The following is a 15,203-nucleotide window of genomic DNA, read 5'->3' as shown; positions in this document are numbered from 1 at the left end:
TTTTTTTTTTCTTTGATCAAATGTCTAAAAATCCACGTACGACATTTCTTGAGGTCTTCCTTCAAATTCAATACTCAAGCTCGCGGTTTTCATAGTCATGCCTCGTAAAGCGTACATTACTAGTGTAAAGGGTACAGATCGAAGACATGGTTATGTTAATTAATCTTAAAGGCCCTTACACTTTTTCAGAAGGATTTATTTAATTCTTGAGTACTTTTTCAACATTTCCATTTGTTAATCTTTCATCTGAGAATTTAGCCCTTAGCATTTCTTTGGCACGACTTGCAGACTGCTATGAAGCACAAGTACTTTAAAATCTATTTCACAAACTTAACGCAATTGTAATAAAGAATAATAATACAATTTTAAACTAAAGGCTCATAATTAACCTGATTTGGGTCGTTCCATGACTGGGGTTAGCCATTAGATACCGGTCACATCTAATACCTGCAGCAGGGTGGCTTTTGAGTTTCGCCATTTGTGAATACATCTAAAAAGAATTTCCCTTGATTACTTGTAGAGATCGGGTTTTAGTTTCTACCCACAATGAGACCTAATGTGTAGTGTAATCTCCAATGACTTGTCACTGGCTAAATCCTCTTGGCCAAAACGTCTCATTAGCATTTGAAAATTTGGTATGAACTTGATTTGTCTTATAAACATATGTAACTGTCGAATTGAATCTTAAGACAGGTTAACTGACGTAGGTATCATTTCATCCAAACTATGGGCGGAGCCATCTTTTAGCCAAAGGTCAGCAATTGCAAATTTGGTTAGTAAAAGTTAAATTTTATAGTTTGTCTTATATTTGCATCCCCTTAAATTTTCAAAACTCCCTTTAGCCTCCATATTGCCCTCACTTTTTTTTTATTTATTTTTTTTGAACTCCTTCATTCACCTTTTATCCTATTGATGAAAATTTAAACTACCATTTCCGGAATAGATACAATGTGAAGGTCTCTTAATTTTGGCTTCATTAATGACTACGTACTAAATTTTTTTTTGTTTTCACTGTTTACAGAAATGCATTTGTCAAAGAGATTTCACCCCTAAAATTTAGGTTTTAATCTGCCATTCTCAACACAATATGTAAGGAATGGTCTAGTATTTGATGACAAAGGAGCAGAATACTGTAATATATGTTAGTTTTCAAGCACTGCCTAGGAATAATAATAAGGCTTTTCTTTAATTAATGGTAGCCGGTCGATAAAAGATGCTTGTGGCCCTATCAATAATTTGATAGCGTAGCCAGGAGGAGGAGGAGTTGTAGAAACAATTCGAAGACAGATTAATAAATGCATTTTGTTTTTTGGTGAGAATTTCTAGAATCATTATTAGCATGGCCAGATTGAGTCGTCAAGCTATCAATCCTAGCTAGAATCTAATTAAACTCCTGGCTAGAGAATTATCAGTTTAACTACTAAAATGGCATCTGGCACTTCATCACCTAAATGTCCGTAGAAAGTTTCATCTACAAGGCGAATAGGATTTGTAGGAACTTGTATCATGGAGCTTCTTAGGCTAATTACTCCATTGATTGATTGCAATTGACAATACTAAACCTGTCTGTCGTCTATAGTGTACGTCGCTTGAATCTCGAACATGCATTGGGATTGTCACGTCATGGTGGCTTAACTAATTAATGTGATCACAAATTGTAGAATTTCAGAATGATTCACGGTGGCTTGAAACAAGAAATGCACCCGCTTTCCACAGATGTCATTTTCCCAAGTCTGGATATCCAGCGCGTAAAAATGTTAAAGGTTTGTTTTAAGTCCCAAAATCTCATAGATTTAGACTTATATGACGTGTATGCAGATTACAAGAACATTAAAAAAGATTTTTTCATCATTCTACTTCGACGTGGAAATTGGTAAAATGTCAAGATCAGGCAGGTGAATATCCTTTTCAAGAAGGAAGGAATAATCATGATTTCAAAGTACGTTGTGGTATGGATTTAGTGTACCCAGCTGATGTTTTGAAAACATCATCCGAATTGGTAGGCTAGCTCATTTTCCTCACAGACGACCCCTGTATATATTGAAATTCCCCGGCCGTCTCAGAAATAATTGGTAAACTTCCACCAAAAACGAAACAAACAAGCAAGCAAATAAAAGAAGTGGTGTACAAGAAAGCAAGATTTTTGGCTGAGATTTGTGGGCTCCTGATTTCAATTCAAGGAGGGATTTCCAGCCAGAACTTAGAGCATCACAAATAAAGCCTAACTTTTGAGATTCAAGGTCATATATATAATAACACTTGGATAAAGGTTATTCGATCTCGGCGTCTATTGCTCTCTACGATTCAACTGTCCATCATCAATCACAGCAGGTGCTATTATCGGGTATCAGCTATGAACACCATTAACTCCTTCAAAAGCCAAAAGGAGGATGATTAATGGGGTTAAATCAAGATAAGGCATTACTTTCACAGAAATGAAAAAGGACGGAAATGACAGCTTGATTGACCTAGCTAGCTAGTGAAACTGTTGGGCCAATAATGGTCGGTTTTCCCTGAAAAATCATGTACATGCTGACGGAACGGAACTAACTGGTTCCGTGGAGATCGGCATTTAGAGTCCGGTTGGCGGGGAGCTTGTGGGGCAAACCCATCTCCGTTTAACTAATCCTTCCTTTGATTGCTGCCTTGCGCTTCGATATGGCCAAGGAATGTTATATTCTTCAAACTTCATTCTTGATTGCAAGTTATTCCATGTACCAAATTAATTATAATAAAAAAAGGTATAATTACATTTCGCACCCTAAATGGATTTTTTTTTTAAAAGAAATCATTTTTTATTTTGCCTTTTTAAGCTTTTATCTTGAACATGTCACACATCACATTTTTATATACCAAGCATTGTCACTTTGCAACTCAAAACTTTTATATTGGACGCATTTTACATTAATTAGTTGTCTACACATCTCAAATCTCCCCAGTTTTGCCAAAAAAAATAGTAAACTAATGAAGGTAAACGTACCAAGATTAATTTCCTTTCTTTTTTTTTTTCTGACGGAGTAGGTGTTCGGATCAATTCTTACGGACCCAACTAATTCCACTCCCTCTTCAAGGTAAACGCTTGCATCAATTCTTAAGACTTTTAAAAGATGACAAGCAGTCACGTGATCTTTTGTTACTTTGACCTCAATGAGAGCCACAAAAAACACAAAGTTTAATCTCAAAATTTAACTTGTGAGTATATTGGGGTAGCATGTTAGAGTTAGGTCTCGATTGGAATTGAGGTGGCTTGCAAGAGAATATTTTTGACGCAAGTAGTGCTTTTAATAAAAGTATTTTTAAATTATCAAAAGTTTTGTTACTTAAGTTATCAAAAATTAGTTACAAAACATCCTAAAAGTGCATGTAGTATTTAAAAGAGATTTTTTTTTTTTTTTAATAAATGCACCGCACCCCAAACGGACCATTAGTCAACTTTAATTATTTTGCGGTGTACCGAAGGGAGGGGACTACTACTTTTGTTTCAATCAAGCCCATGCAATAACAGTATTCCACAGTGCAAACTCTCGATAAATACGAAAAAAATATGGCCAGACCAGCACCTGGAATAGTTGCGAAGAAGGAAAGTATGATGTCAATGGCCCTCAAGAGACAAACTGATGGCTACGATTATATTTTAATGGATCTTTAAGCAGAAATCAGTAGTTAGGTTTTATTAGAAACTCAAATGGTGACGTAACAATAATTAAGTGCTGTTCTAAAGTGTAAAAAGTGCAGACTTAAGCTTCATTGCATGTCAAGAATCCACTAAAACGTTGCTTCAAGAGGTAAATAGTGCTAACCCTAATTACCAACTAAATCTCAAAGTGGGATTGCCTAGTTGGGTGCAATCTGGTGCATTTCAATGACTATATTTATTATCCCGATTGTGGAAAAGCCTCAGTTGATAGGATGGCCTGTCCATGGACTGCAAGAGATGATTGTGTCTATTATACATGGCATCAAACTTTAATATGATGAGATGATAAGTTTTAGGGTTAATCACACTTGAACTTTGGTGGTAATCACACTTTATCAAGCTCAACCTTAAAAATATATGATTTACATGCTATGAAAACTAGTCAAGGTTATAAATATGTAAAATGTTAGTGTAATGATAGTATTGCCTTTTTGTTTGTGAGATTATATATAACTTATTATATTTCCCTTTTATTGTTAAAAAATATACATCTTCTCTATGTTATATACTATACAAAAATATTAAATAGATAAAAGATAAAAATAATTACATTTATTTTATCATTCTCAATTTTTTTCTATTGGATTAATGTTCACTTTTATATATACTTTATTCAATTTATTAGACTTCAAATCAAATAATAAAGATAAATGACACAATAATAATAAATTGAGTTAGCAAAATTTTGCAAATATAATGTAATATTAAAAAGTAATTATTTATTGTATTAGTTTATGTAAACTATTAAAACAATAATATATTATTTTGTTGATTGCCCTTTTATTGTATTAGTTTATGTAATATAAAAAGTAATTATTATTATTATTATAATCTATTTGTTAAATTAGTCAAATATTAAATATTTAACAAAAATTGTTAAAAGGGTTGATACGTCTCATTTTTAAATTTATAGGAGGAAAATAGAGATTGAATCAAATTTCACTAGTTTTTGCCCAGAAAAGGGTAATATTTAAAAATTATAAATAATTTTGGCAACAAAAGGGCAATGTCATCATAACACTCACTTTTTCTTAATGGAGTTCTTCTTTTTTTTTAGTGTAAATAGGAGGTATCAAATTTGAAACCTCTCACAAATGACTGATACTTCCTCTCCAGTCTCCTCTCGTACCATCCAATCCATTCCTCCCCCTATGGAATTAATATTTCTAAAATTAACCAGTCTTCATAGGAGTGAAATATAAATTTTTAAAGTTGAGGCTAAATCCATCCCTCCCCCTACGGAGTTAAGATTTTTAAAATTAACTAGTCTTCATGGGAGTGAAATATAAATTTTTAAAGCTGAGGGTAAAAAAAAGTGTGACCAAGTGTTAAGAGCCCTGTGCTTTAACAACATCGGGAGCGTCCTTGTAACTTGTAAGCTATGTAGCAAATGGCAACATTCTGAAATAGATTGGCCAAATTTACATGGGCTACTCATGGTGATCTCAAAAGTGGTTCCATATCATTTTTGCGGCCCATACTACGGCTAATGCTAACCTAAGCCCACCCAAATTCAATATGCCCGAAATTTCAAGAACTTTCTGCAGGCCTTCATTTTGTTTTTTTTTTGTTTTTTATTTGCCTTTTGGTTTTACCTTCTTCTGAAAAGCTCCGATACGTCGTACTCCGTTCACTGCTGTAGGGAAAAAAGAAAAAATCTCTCCTTCACCTCCGTCGGGCCCGGGCAAAACCCATTACTGGTAATCGGGTATCCTTGCCTTGTAATATTTCTTTATTTTAGTTTGTATTTATATCATTTATTTGTAGTTCGTTTATTTTGTTCTTCGCGTAATGGAGCGCCATTTAATGCAATCTAGCAATGCTAAAAGGCAAAAGCTTTCTGTTTCTTGCAGGCATAATCAATATGATAAAACTATGGTCCTGTGTTGATTTCATTTTTCTATGATTTACTCTTAAAAGCTATCCCCGGTTATTAAGGACTTAAGAGGATGTATGATTTTGCTGATTAATGATTTGTGGTCTAAGATCCAAAATAAATTAGGCTTGTTTCTGGGCTGTAGCTAATTTCTAATTTGTCCGTGTTGTGAATGTTGTTGGCCTGGAGGTTGCCTCTGTATATGTTGCTGGGAGATATGCTCCTGGAAGCAAGTTCTTTACTTTTTTTGGAAAATTTTAAGAGAATGAGATTGGTGAGCGCGACATGGCTAAATGTTTGATAGATGAAGCATATTTTTTAGGTGCAAATCGCAAGGAATTCAGTTGATGAAATAAAAATTTGCATTGGGTTCTGCATTATCTTGTTGAAACCAAATATTCAAGGGTTGAATACCCTCTTGATACTGTACTTTCTTTTGCAGGACTCTCACTTCACTTGGTTGAAGAACGGATAGAGCAAATTTCCATATGTTGAGAACGACTGCTTTACGGAATGTTGTCAAGAATTGTAGATGGATGTATTTTTCAGAAGGAAGATGGGGTAAATACATGGATCATAATCTTTTAATTTACTTCATTATTAAAATTTTATGCTACTTAACTGACAGTAATCTAATTTCACAAACTGGATAGTGGGCACTATGACTCCGAAGAAACAAGCTAATGATGATGCTGGGGAAGGACACATGGTAGAGACTAAGGCTAATCCTGATCCAACTGTTGCTTTCGGCAGACCACCTCCGCTTCCACCTGTTCTTGGACCATTAGTTGCTTTCTCACTGTTGGAGCCATGGTTACAACGGGATGGCGATGATGATTGAAAGTTGAACTAAGGCCTTCCCTTGAGTAAGCTAATGAATTGTGAATAGTTGCTTCAAATGCAAGTTTTGGTTGTCCTCTTTTTGTAGATAAGCCCACTCTGAAATGTGGATGTACATGTTTTCTTGAATGTGAAGTTGAAAAGTTACTGCTCGCAAATAAAACTGTTATGGCATTTACGAGCTAATAATCTTTGCAATGTACTGCAATATCTTGAGTGTGATGCTGATAATGCCGACTGTGAAACTCCACAACTTGAGATACCATGCTATCAGTGGGCTCAGAATGGGCTGTAGAATTATGTTGTAGATCTTTAGCAACAGCGTAAATATAACATGGGGACTTTTTAGGAACCCTGCATGAGCCAGAGCAAGTCAGCTAAATAAAATCTTACAGCAATCCATAATGTGCAAATAAGACAAACGTACTCTCTGCAGCCCCCGGGAACGCATCAAATAATGAAGTGATAATCTTGAATAGACCCTGATTTTCCAGATTAGAACATCAAGTTGTCAGTGAAAGGGGACGGAAGAAAATGAAGGATCAATCTCACATGCACACACAATCCAAAACAATAACAAGAAGAAGAAAACGAAGGATCAATCTTTTGTGCACGCACACTCCAAAATGATAACTAGAAGAAGTAGAATATGCGAATTGACTATTGACTTAATGGTGTATCAGTTTTCTATTATTTCTGGAGTAGGTACAAGGAAGCACCAGTGCCAGGCCTCCAGGTTTGATTGGTGATTCGATAACTGCCTGCACTTTTCTGCACACAGATAAGAATGTCATGTTTGTTTTTAGTTAAATAGGTCTTTGGTTCAAAATTGTATGGAAGCTAGTGGGTTAGTGTACTTGATGACCAACGTTTCCCCATCTCTTGCAAATCCAAAATAGCTGGAGCCTCTTGTAAAAGGGACCTGTTTCTTCTTCCAATCTGCAGTCAACCGGAAATTTTCTTGTTTTAACTTCTCTGGTCATATTTGATTGCAATACTATTCATACTTAGCTGGTAGGAAAAATTCATGCTCGTGACTTGCGAGATGCGATACCTAGGTGCCAATTTACTGCAGCTGTGAGGTCATCCCCTTCACAAATATGCTCTACACTGAACTCCGTGTGGTGGCCCATAGATGTGATTAGTTGCTCAAGAAATTTAATTACCTCCTGCAGTTATTTGCAAAAGCTTATTAAATAACTAAATAAAACGTAAATTTATTCTGTAAACAAAAGTACCAAGTTATACCTGTTTCCCTTCGAATGGTTTAGGGAATGAGTAATCATCAAAGAAACAATCATCAGACAAGAGCTGCTCTAGTTGTTTCAACTTCTTGTCGTTGATACTTTTGTAGAACTGCATAATTGAGTTGGATGTTGCGGGGGTATTAATGCTGATATCAGCACTGTCCGTTGCCAAAGCCACCTGTGATAATGGTTTGCTCTGTACTTTGCCCTTTCTGAACATTAGCTCTCTCGGTCCATTGATCTCGGTATGCTGAAGTTTTAGTGCTCTTTTTGAAAAGACAATGGGTGAGCGCGTTCCCGTTGCTGTGAAACAACCCGGTCGAATGGTTCTTCCAGACATTGTCACAGCCATCGAGAAAGGTCCTCCTAGTTTCGGATCAGTAATAAAATATTTAGCAGTTGTTGCCATCTTAAAGTCTAAGGCTTAGCGTGAAACTAGATACATGGGTTTGGAGAATCTAAGAGAATGAGTGCTGCTGTTTTGCCTTGCGACGGAGAAAAGGCATCATTTCGGGGTCTTCCGTAATCTTTGTTGGTGTTTTGTGGAGTGGCCCGCAATCAAAGAACCAACCTTTTTGAGTATGTTACACTGGAATCAGTTTACCGTCTAGAGCTACAACTCATCTGAGCCAAACTGCGAGCAAATTGGCAGTAACATATAACTTTAATTTCAGCAATGGTTACACGGAAACCTCCAAGAATTTGTCCACTGGCACCAATCCTTTCTTTTTCTCTACTTCATAGTTTTGACTGTGGAATGGACGCTAATTCTTGCTTTGTTAAAATCTCGAATTCTGTCGAAATGCTTTTGTCAATAGTCCAAAGGCTAACGAGATGGATGGCTTTTTACATGCTTCTTTCAAGTAACATGCATAAGCTCAATGACAAAAAGCTTTTTGCTACAATCAAAGAGCTGATGAAAATATAGCACGAAGGAAGTGGTTAAACAGCATGAGCTGCTTTCTAACTAAAGATTAGTTGGTAAAATCTGAACTTGGGGACGCCTTAATTACAGACCACAAGTCCCTGAAATGCCTTTGCTGCTGTTCTTCTCTTGATTGTTCCGCTCTTAGGGACTATTAAGCAAACCTTGTCCTGAACTTCTACTTTTCTCTAGTGCAGCTGCGCAACAGCAGCTTCAGAATCAACTAAAAGCCTTGGCTGAAAGAGTGCAGGCTGTCATTATTGTTGGTTCGGTAGAAACCGTAGCTGATGAACAGACAACGCATTTGTCGGGGCTGCTCCAAGCCCAAGGCAACCAGCCAGCAAGGCTTCTGACTTTCTGCACTAGGTAGTAGCCTTCTAGGCGAGGCGGGGCATTGCCAACTCAAGTGTTTGACCTCGAAACATTCGCCGCAAGCAATTTCACAAAACCTCCTCACCTCGTTTCTTCTCCTTAATCAGTTTCGGCTTTCTTGGTGCCCAAGGTACCATCTTGCTTTATTTAAAGAAGAAGAAAAAAATACTATTTCTTTTTCATAGTGTGGCTGAATAAAGTCGTCTAATTTGTCTCCTATGGGGGCAGAAGAAGCAAAAGGAGGATGTCTTAAACCCGGTGCCGGTTTTGATTTTAGGTGGATTAGTGGATAAACACTAGTGACGTAGCTCATGCAAAATCCTTAACCATTGCCAATTAGTGCAATGTGTCGCACTGTTTACTCCTCGGGAACATCGCAAAACCGCATATAATTACTAGTAGCATTTGTCTTGTAGGCAAATTTTAGGACATGCTAAAGGACCATCGGTGACGACATGGCAAACGTCATCTTTCTTCTGATTATGCATGTCCATATCATACTTTGCTGGCAAAGCTGATGCGCGGTATGGTCAAACTATATTATTGTCTCATGATGTTGCGGTAAGCTATATGAAACGGCATAGTTTTGCCTGTGGGCAGGCACTGTCTGTTACCGCTCCCTACAACCGTCCTCATTGCACTGGAATCAATTAATCCAGCTGTCAGATATCAGAAACCAAAAAAAAAAAAAAAGCAGCCAAATCTTACCAATATGCGATGCTTGATTGATCCATCCCGCAGTTTGCAATCCCGTCCATCCAAAGAAAAACCAGATATTAGGCAACTAATCCTCCTCCTGTGGGTCAACCCCACACGTGTTTGCTTCCCAGAAAGTCTAAACCATGATGAAGGGCACATAATTTTGGTCATCAATCTCATCAAGCAATAATTTAAGTCACCTTAAGCATTTGATCTGCTGCAAGTTGGGGCGCATAGAATCTTGACCGGGCAAATTATCCTGCTGGCATGCCACCCCAAACCCCCGCCTTAAAATAAAAAATAGACTAGTAATATCCAATCTCCTCGATAATCTCATCCCAAGCAACTGCTGCTACACTGCTTCACTTTTCTGCTATTTAAACCACTGACCCTCAGAATGGCTTGAGAAAACAAGACCAGTTGTATAGATCAGCTAATTTTCTCTACAGCTGAAACAAGGATCACGTATCTGCCAATCCACACCTAAGAGTGATCTCATTGAATCTTCAATCAATCATGAATCACAGATTCGGTGCAGTCTCTGCCGTGACAATGGAAAGTTTGAGGAGTGCAAGGCCCTTACCTAGGAGGGGGCAGATAAAATCAAGAATTGCAGCCAATGCTCTTCATTCTATTGCTACGGTGCTGTCAAGGGCCTCATTCCATCACCACTATTCTACAGGAAAAACAAACCAAGAGAGAGTGAAATCATAAGAGCTCGGATGTCACCAGTATTAATCCTGTCTTTTTTGCCATTGATTGTAATTGCAATTTGTAGTGTTATTTACTATCATAGAGGGTGCCATATTACTTTTGTCATAAATATCATTGCCGGTTGCAGCACAAACCACCAGTTATTCAAATTTTCTTTTTTCTTGTTCCTTTTTTGGCTATTCAAACAGCTGGCTTTATGCAGATACCACCGAACAAACCAAACATGAATCTGTAGAAGAACCATATCAAAGCGCTGCAGAGGCAAGGAAACATTTCCAAAGCATATATTTCCGTGTACAATTTCACATATGTTAAAAACCTGTCTGCATACAAGTATACACACATCTTTGTACGGTTGTACATACAACAAATTTCATATGCTCATAACAAGTTCAAACTATACCGAGGCCTTATTCTAAACAGCCTACGAAAAGCTATAAGCAGCTTTCTTCAAAAATGAAAAAGGTAAATATGATAATCTGTTGAAAAAATTCAATGATGATTCCATTTTCCATACTTAGGAAAGTTAAAAGCTGGTCTGGAAAGCAATCCAAAGCCTGCTTTTCCAAAGTAGCTTTTATCAATTTCAAAAGAGCTGCTCTTAGCCTAAATAAGTTCGAGAAGGCGCCCAAAAAATAAAGGAGGTAGCACTGTGCTATCTCATTGCAGGGCTAAAAGTGTGCGCTTATAGCAATATTTTCATTAACATAAGAAAGACCACTCACCTTCTTCAGAGCATCATCAAGGAACCACTGCCACTAATAGTATGAGAGAATATTCAAATCCTGCAAAAGTTAAAGTTTCATTCTCCCCTCCTAGCACCTGCCTTGTAAGTATTGCAGTTTCACACTGGTTTCATGATAGGATGGGATTTGATCAATTGTTAGTGAATCATCTAACTTGAATCCAACTGTAACCAGTCTCCTTAGTAACCACTTTTTCTTCCATTTCCTTCCTCAAATCTACAGCTTCATTCCATATCTCAGCCGAAGCATAGAGATTTGCGAGAAGAATGAATGCAGAATCATTCTCAGGCTGGAGTTCGAGGAGCTTTTTGGCTGCAACTTTTCCTAGATCTATATTATTGTGGATAGTACAAGCTGATAAAAGAATCTGCCATATATGAGCATCAGGGAGAATGGGCATTTCATCAATGATATTCAATGCTTCTTCCAGAAGTCCAACATGACCAAGCAGGTTGACAACACAGGCATAGTGTTCTAACTTTGGGATTATTTTATCAATTTTGAACATGGTATTCAAGTAATAGTGAGCCTCGTTAACTAAACCTGCATGGCAACATGAACTCAGAATTGCAAGATAACTAATCTCATCAGGCTGATTTCCAGATTCCACCATGCCACTGAAGATATCAAGAACTTTGTCGTAGAAGCCACAATGCGCATAACCCATCATCATGGCATTCCAAGCAGCCAAATTATCTTTGCTTGTACGCCTGAAAGCATGCTCGGCATCATCTAAGCTTCCACACTTGCAATAAACGTCTACGATAGCACTTTCCACATAGTAATCCACATCAGCACCCGACTTAAGTGCCAAAGAATGAATAGCCCTCCCTTGTTCCATTTCCGTCAGAAGTCCACAAGCTTTGAGAACTAAACTAAAAGTCACATTATCAACTTCAGCGGATGAGCTCCATCTTGTTTGAAATAATTCTAGAATCTCGCTGTAATTACCAGCATGACCCAATGCACTTAACATAGCATTCAAAAGTTTCACATCCACTACATCAATCTCGTCAAACACCCTCCTAGAATGATAGATTCCATTGCATTTTCCATAAGAATTCAAGAGACAAGACAGCATGGAATCATCTGACATAGATCCCCATTTGATCAGAAATGAATGGATCTGCATTGCCAATCCCAAGGAGTTTGAACCAGAGAGAACGTCAAGAATGCTTGCAATAGTATATTCGCTAGGGCCCAAGGCAAGTTTACGCATCTGAGAGAACAAAGAAATAACTTTACCAGTGACTCCATTATCTGCATAAGCAGTAATCAAAGCATTCCAAGAAACAGAATCTTTAGCAATCATCTCATTAAAAACACATTCAGCATTTAACACTTCGCCAACCTTCCCATACATGGAAATCAAGGCGTTGCACACAGAGACCACAGACTGATAACCATCCTTGTGACAGAATGCATGAACCTGCTTTCCTAACCTTTGCATTTTTAATCCTTCAATTCTTGATAGAGCATTAACTAATGTATATTCATTCACTTCTAAGTTTCCCGAAATGCAAAACCGGAACACCTCAAAAGCTTCCAGTCCATTATAAGCTATCCCAATCCTCTGTGTCCAAGACACAGCATCTCGTTCCGGAATTTCTTCAAACACTTTAATTGCATCAACCGTCCACCCAAACCTACCATACATACCCATAATTGCATTGCTCAAACAGATTGAGATCCCATTTAAGAATCCAATCTTTTGACTAAACCCATGTATTTGCTCCCCTTCTTTCACCTCCAAAACTCCACCAAGCATGGTAGTCAGAGTAAACTCATTCGTTTCCAAACCCAATCCTCTCATTTCCTTAAAAACATCCTTAGCCTTATCAAACTCATTGTTCCAGACATAACCATTAATCATCGAAGTCCAGACCACAGAATCCAAACACCTATTATCCTGAAAACACACTTCAGCACTAGTCAAAAGCCCATTTTTTGAATAATTTTCAATCAGCCCACTTATCAAGAACGCATTTTTAACAAACCCCAGTTTAACTGAAACACCATGAGCCATCCCATTGTGGTTAATTTCAACACAAGCCTTTATTAAAGAACTTAAACTATAGGCATCAGGCTTGAGGCCCTGTTGCCTCAACTGGTTAAAGACCAGAAATACAGGGTCGGGTTGGCTGAAACGGGCCAACCCAGAAAGGATAGAGTTGTAAACTACGACGTCAGGGAAGACGGTGTCATTGAGGAGGTTGATGGCGCGCGGGAAGAATGAAGTGGCGGTGGGGAGTGTGATAGAGGAATGGGAGATGAGAGAAGCGGAGAGAAAGGGGTGGAGAGTGAAACCTGATTTGATGAAGAGAGAATAAAGGGAGTCCGTGATGGTGAGATTTGGAGTGGGGAGTGAGGAGGAGGCTTTCAGGGCCTGCGGAAAGAGGTTTTGGCGGAGGAAAGATTTGATGGCGGTGAAGGCGGGGGGAATACTTTTGGCGGTGAGTTTCTTCATTCATGATTAGTTTTGGCGGGGGTCCGGGACTTGGACTCTGTAGGTTAGCTAAAACCAATCACTATCTAATAGTATCTACCACCTGTTGGCCTTGCTTGGCCGGAGCCTGGGTTTCTGCAATTCTACAATCAGCCGTTTATTATAACCTATCCGAAAACCATTTATCCCCTGTAAACCAATTCACCCATTTCCAATCAATCAAATTAAGCATTGGACGCCAATTTGAGAACCAGTCTTGTACCCCAAAAACTAAAAAGAAAGAAAAAGGAAATCTCGATTACCGATCAGTGAAATACTCTTATTAGGTAAATGCACAAAGTATTTAGAGTTGTCAAAAAAAAAAAAACATTTTCTTGAAAAATAGCTTCATCCAAACAAATGATTTTTTTTTTTTGTTCTTTTACTCAGGCTTGTGTTTTCTGAGCTGAGTTCCAGTATGTTTCACATTTTGCTCACATAATATTTTTAAAACTTACAAAAATGTGATTCAAATTTTGTTTGTCAAGATTTAAGCTTTATCCGAGCTCATCAATCTTTACATCACGTATCCTACAAGATAATAATGATTAGAATAGAAGAGAAATAATAGACAGTGTGTTTGGATAGGAGATTATTTGCGATAATTTTTTAAAAAAATACTACAACACTTTTTTGATGTGATGTATGTGAAATAAGAAAATAATTTAAAAATATTATTGATGATACAAATAAATCAGCGGGTGTATAAATAAAATATAAATAATGTGTAAACCAAACACTCTCGTAATATTATAACGTATAGGAGGAAGTGCATTCAGTGCCCATAAAAAAAATAGAATTTAACTTTTTCTTTTTACTTATTTACGTAATAAGCCAGCCACATTTTCAACCATATTTTTCGTGTATAATAACAAACTTCAAATCGCTCAACCATCTCCTTGTATTGGTAACGACAAGAATAAACACTACTATTGCTGATAATCAAAGGGAAAGATCTATCCTTGATGCCCTCTTGATGAAACTTGAGAGTTTTTTTTTTTTTTTTTTTTTGAGATAATTAGAGCATGGGCTTAAGAGGAATGACAAGACTATATAATTTGCGATTGCGTGATGATGGTACATTGGAAGTATTTTGGGGCTAGGATCAGTCCAGAACAGTCCAATTGGCTATCCGGGCTTTAAACAGAAAAAGTATTGGCACTTTTTTGTCGGAGTACTATACTTTTTGGGCCGGAGTTTGATGGAATCGAGATTCCTTGAAAAATAAATACTACTACTCTCCCTCTAATTGGTTGTAGTATACTATTTTAAAAGGCGGTTTTGAACTAATTTCATTGCAAAATATGCATATAAAAATGCTTTTAGTTTTCAATAAGTCATTAAAGTCTCGGAGAAAATACAAGTGTTTAATCGTTAGCTAATCATCGATCTCTGGGGTATGGATTTCCAGGGAAATTAGAGAAGTAAAAAAAAAAAAAAAAGTTTTAAGAATTTACAGAACATTTTTCATTTAAGGATATTTTAGCACGTAAGCAGATAAACCATTGGATATCCTATCACTATAACTATTGTGAAACAAATATGAGAAGGTTATTGGCTTTTAATAACAGGAATTTATGGTAGTATTCTATGTCTGGCATC

At 37.2% G+C, this 15,203-nt stretch overlaps 3 protein-coding genes and 1 long non-coding RNA gene across 6 annotated transcripts; 1 reads left to right on the top strand and 3 right to left on the bottom strand.

The window, feature by feature from the left end:
- The first annotated feature begins 5,239 nt into the window (after window positions 1-5,239).
- Window positions 5,240-6,602, top strand: LOC113707325 (uncharacterized). The gene is made up of 3 exons (XR_003452197.2): window positions 5,240-5,397; window positions 6,016-6,134; window positions 6,227-6,602. It is a non-coding gene; the product is annotated as an uncharacterized lncRNA (long non-coding RNA).
- LOC113707324 (uncharacterized) lies at window positions 6,144-7,533 on the bottom strand. The gene is made up of 4 exons (XM_072063307.1): window positions 7,468-7,533; window positions 7,133-7,352; window positions 6,841-6,895; window positions 6,144-6,767 (listed from the first exon to the last, which is right to left on the bottom strand). Exons 2-4 carry the CDS (start codon window positions 7,205-7,207, stop codon window positions 6,589-6,591), a joined length of 309 nt encoding a protein of 102 aa, XP_071919408.1. The 5' UTR covers window positions 7,208-7,352; window positions 7,468-7,533; the 3' UTR covers window positions 6,144-6,588.
- Window positions 7,439-7,880, bottom strand: LOC140004569 (uncharacterized). Its single transcript, XM_072062945.1, has 2 exons — window positions 7,662-7,880; window positions 7,439-7,582 (listed from the first exon to the last, which is right to left on the bottom strand). The coding sequence occupies exons 1-2, from the start codon at window positions 7,878-7,880 to the stop codon at window positions 7,439-7,441; spliced, it is 363 nt and encodes a 120-aa protein (XP_071919046.1).
- A 538-nt stretch (window positions 7,881-8,418) lies between these two features.
- Window positions 8,419-13,790, bottom strand: LOC113707323 (pentatricopeptide repeat-containing protein At4g13650-like). Of its 3 annotated transcripts, XM_027229602.2 has the most exons (4): window positions 11,096-13,790; window positions 10,468-10,599; window positions 9,666-10,332; window positions 8,419-9,597 (listed from the first exon to the last, which is right to left on the bottom strand). In XM_027229602.2, exon 1 carries the CDS (start codon window positions 13,581-13,583, stop codon window positions 11,262-11,264), a length of 2,322 nt encoding a protein of 773 aa, XP_027085403.2. In that variant the 5' UTR covers window positions 13,584-13,790; the 3' UTR covers window positions 8,419-9,597; window positions 9,666-10,332; window positions 10,468-10,599; window positions 11,096-11,261. The 3 variants fall into 3 exon arrangements, with proteins under 3 accessions (XP_027085403.2, XP_027085401.2, XP_071919407.1); XM_027229600.2 differs by lacking the exon at window positions 10,468-10,599; XM_072063306.1 differs by lacking the exon at window positions 10,468-10,599 and having other exon boundaries at window positions 9,666-10,327.
- Between the last annotated feature and the right edge of the window lie 1,413 nt (window positions 13,791-15,203).

This window comes from Coffea arabica, chromosome 8c (genome assembly GCF_036785885.1).
Source record: "Coffea arabica cultivar ET-39 chromosome 8c, Coffea Arabica ET-39 HiFi, whole genome shotgun sequence".
In the NCBI taxonomy this organism is placed as follows: Eukaryota; Viridiplantae; Streptophyta; class Magnoliopsida; order Gentianales; family Rubiaceae; genus Coffea; species Coffea arabica.
Note: the sequence above shows the minus strand (reverse complement) of the source record. Positions and strands in the feature narration are given on the sequence as shown.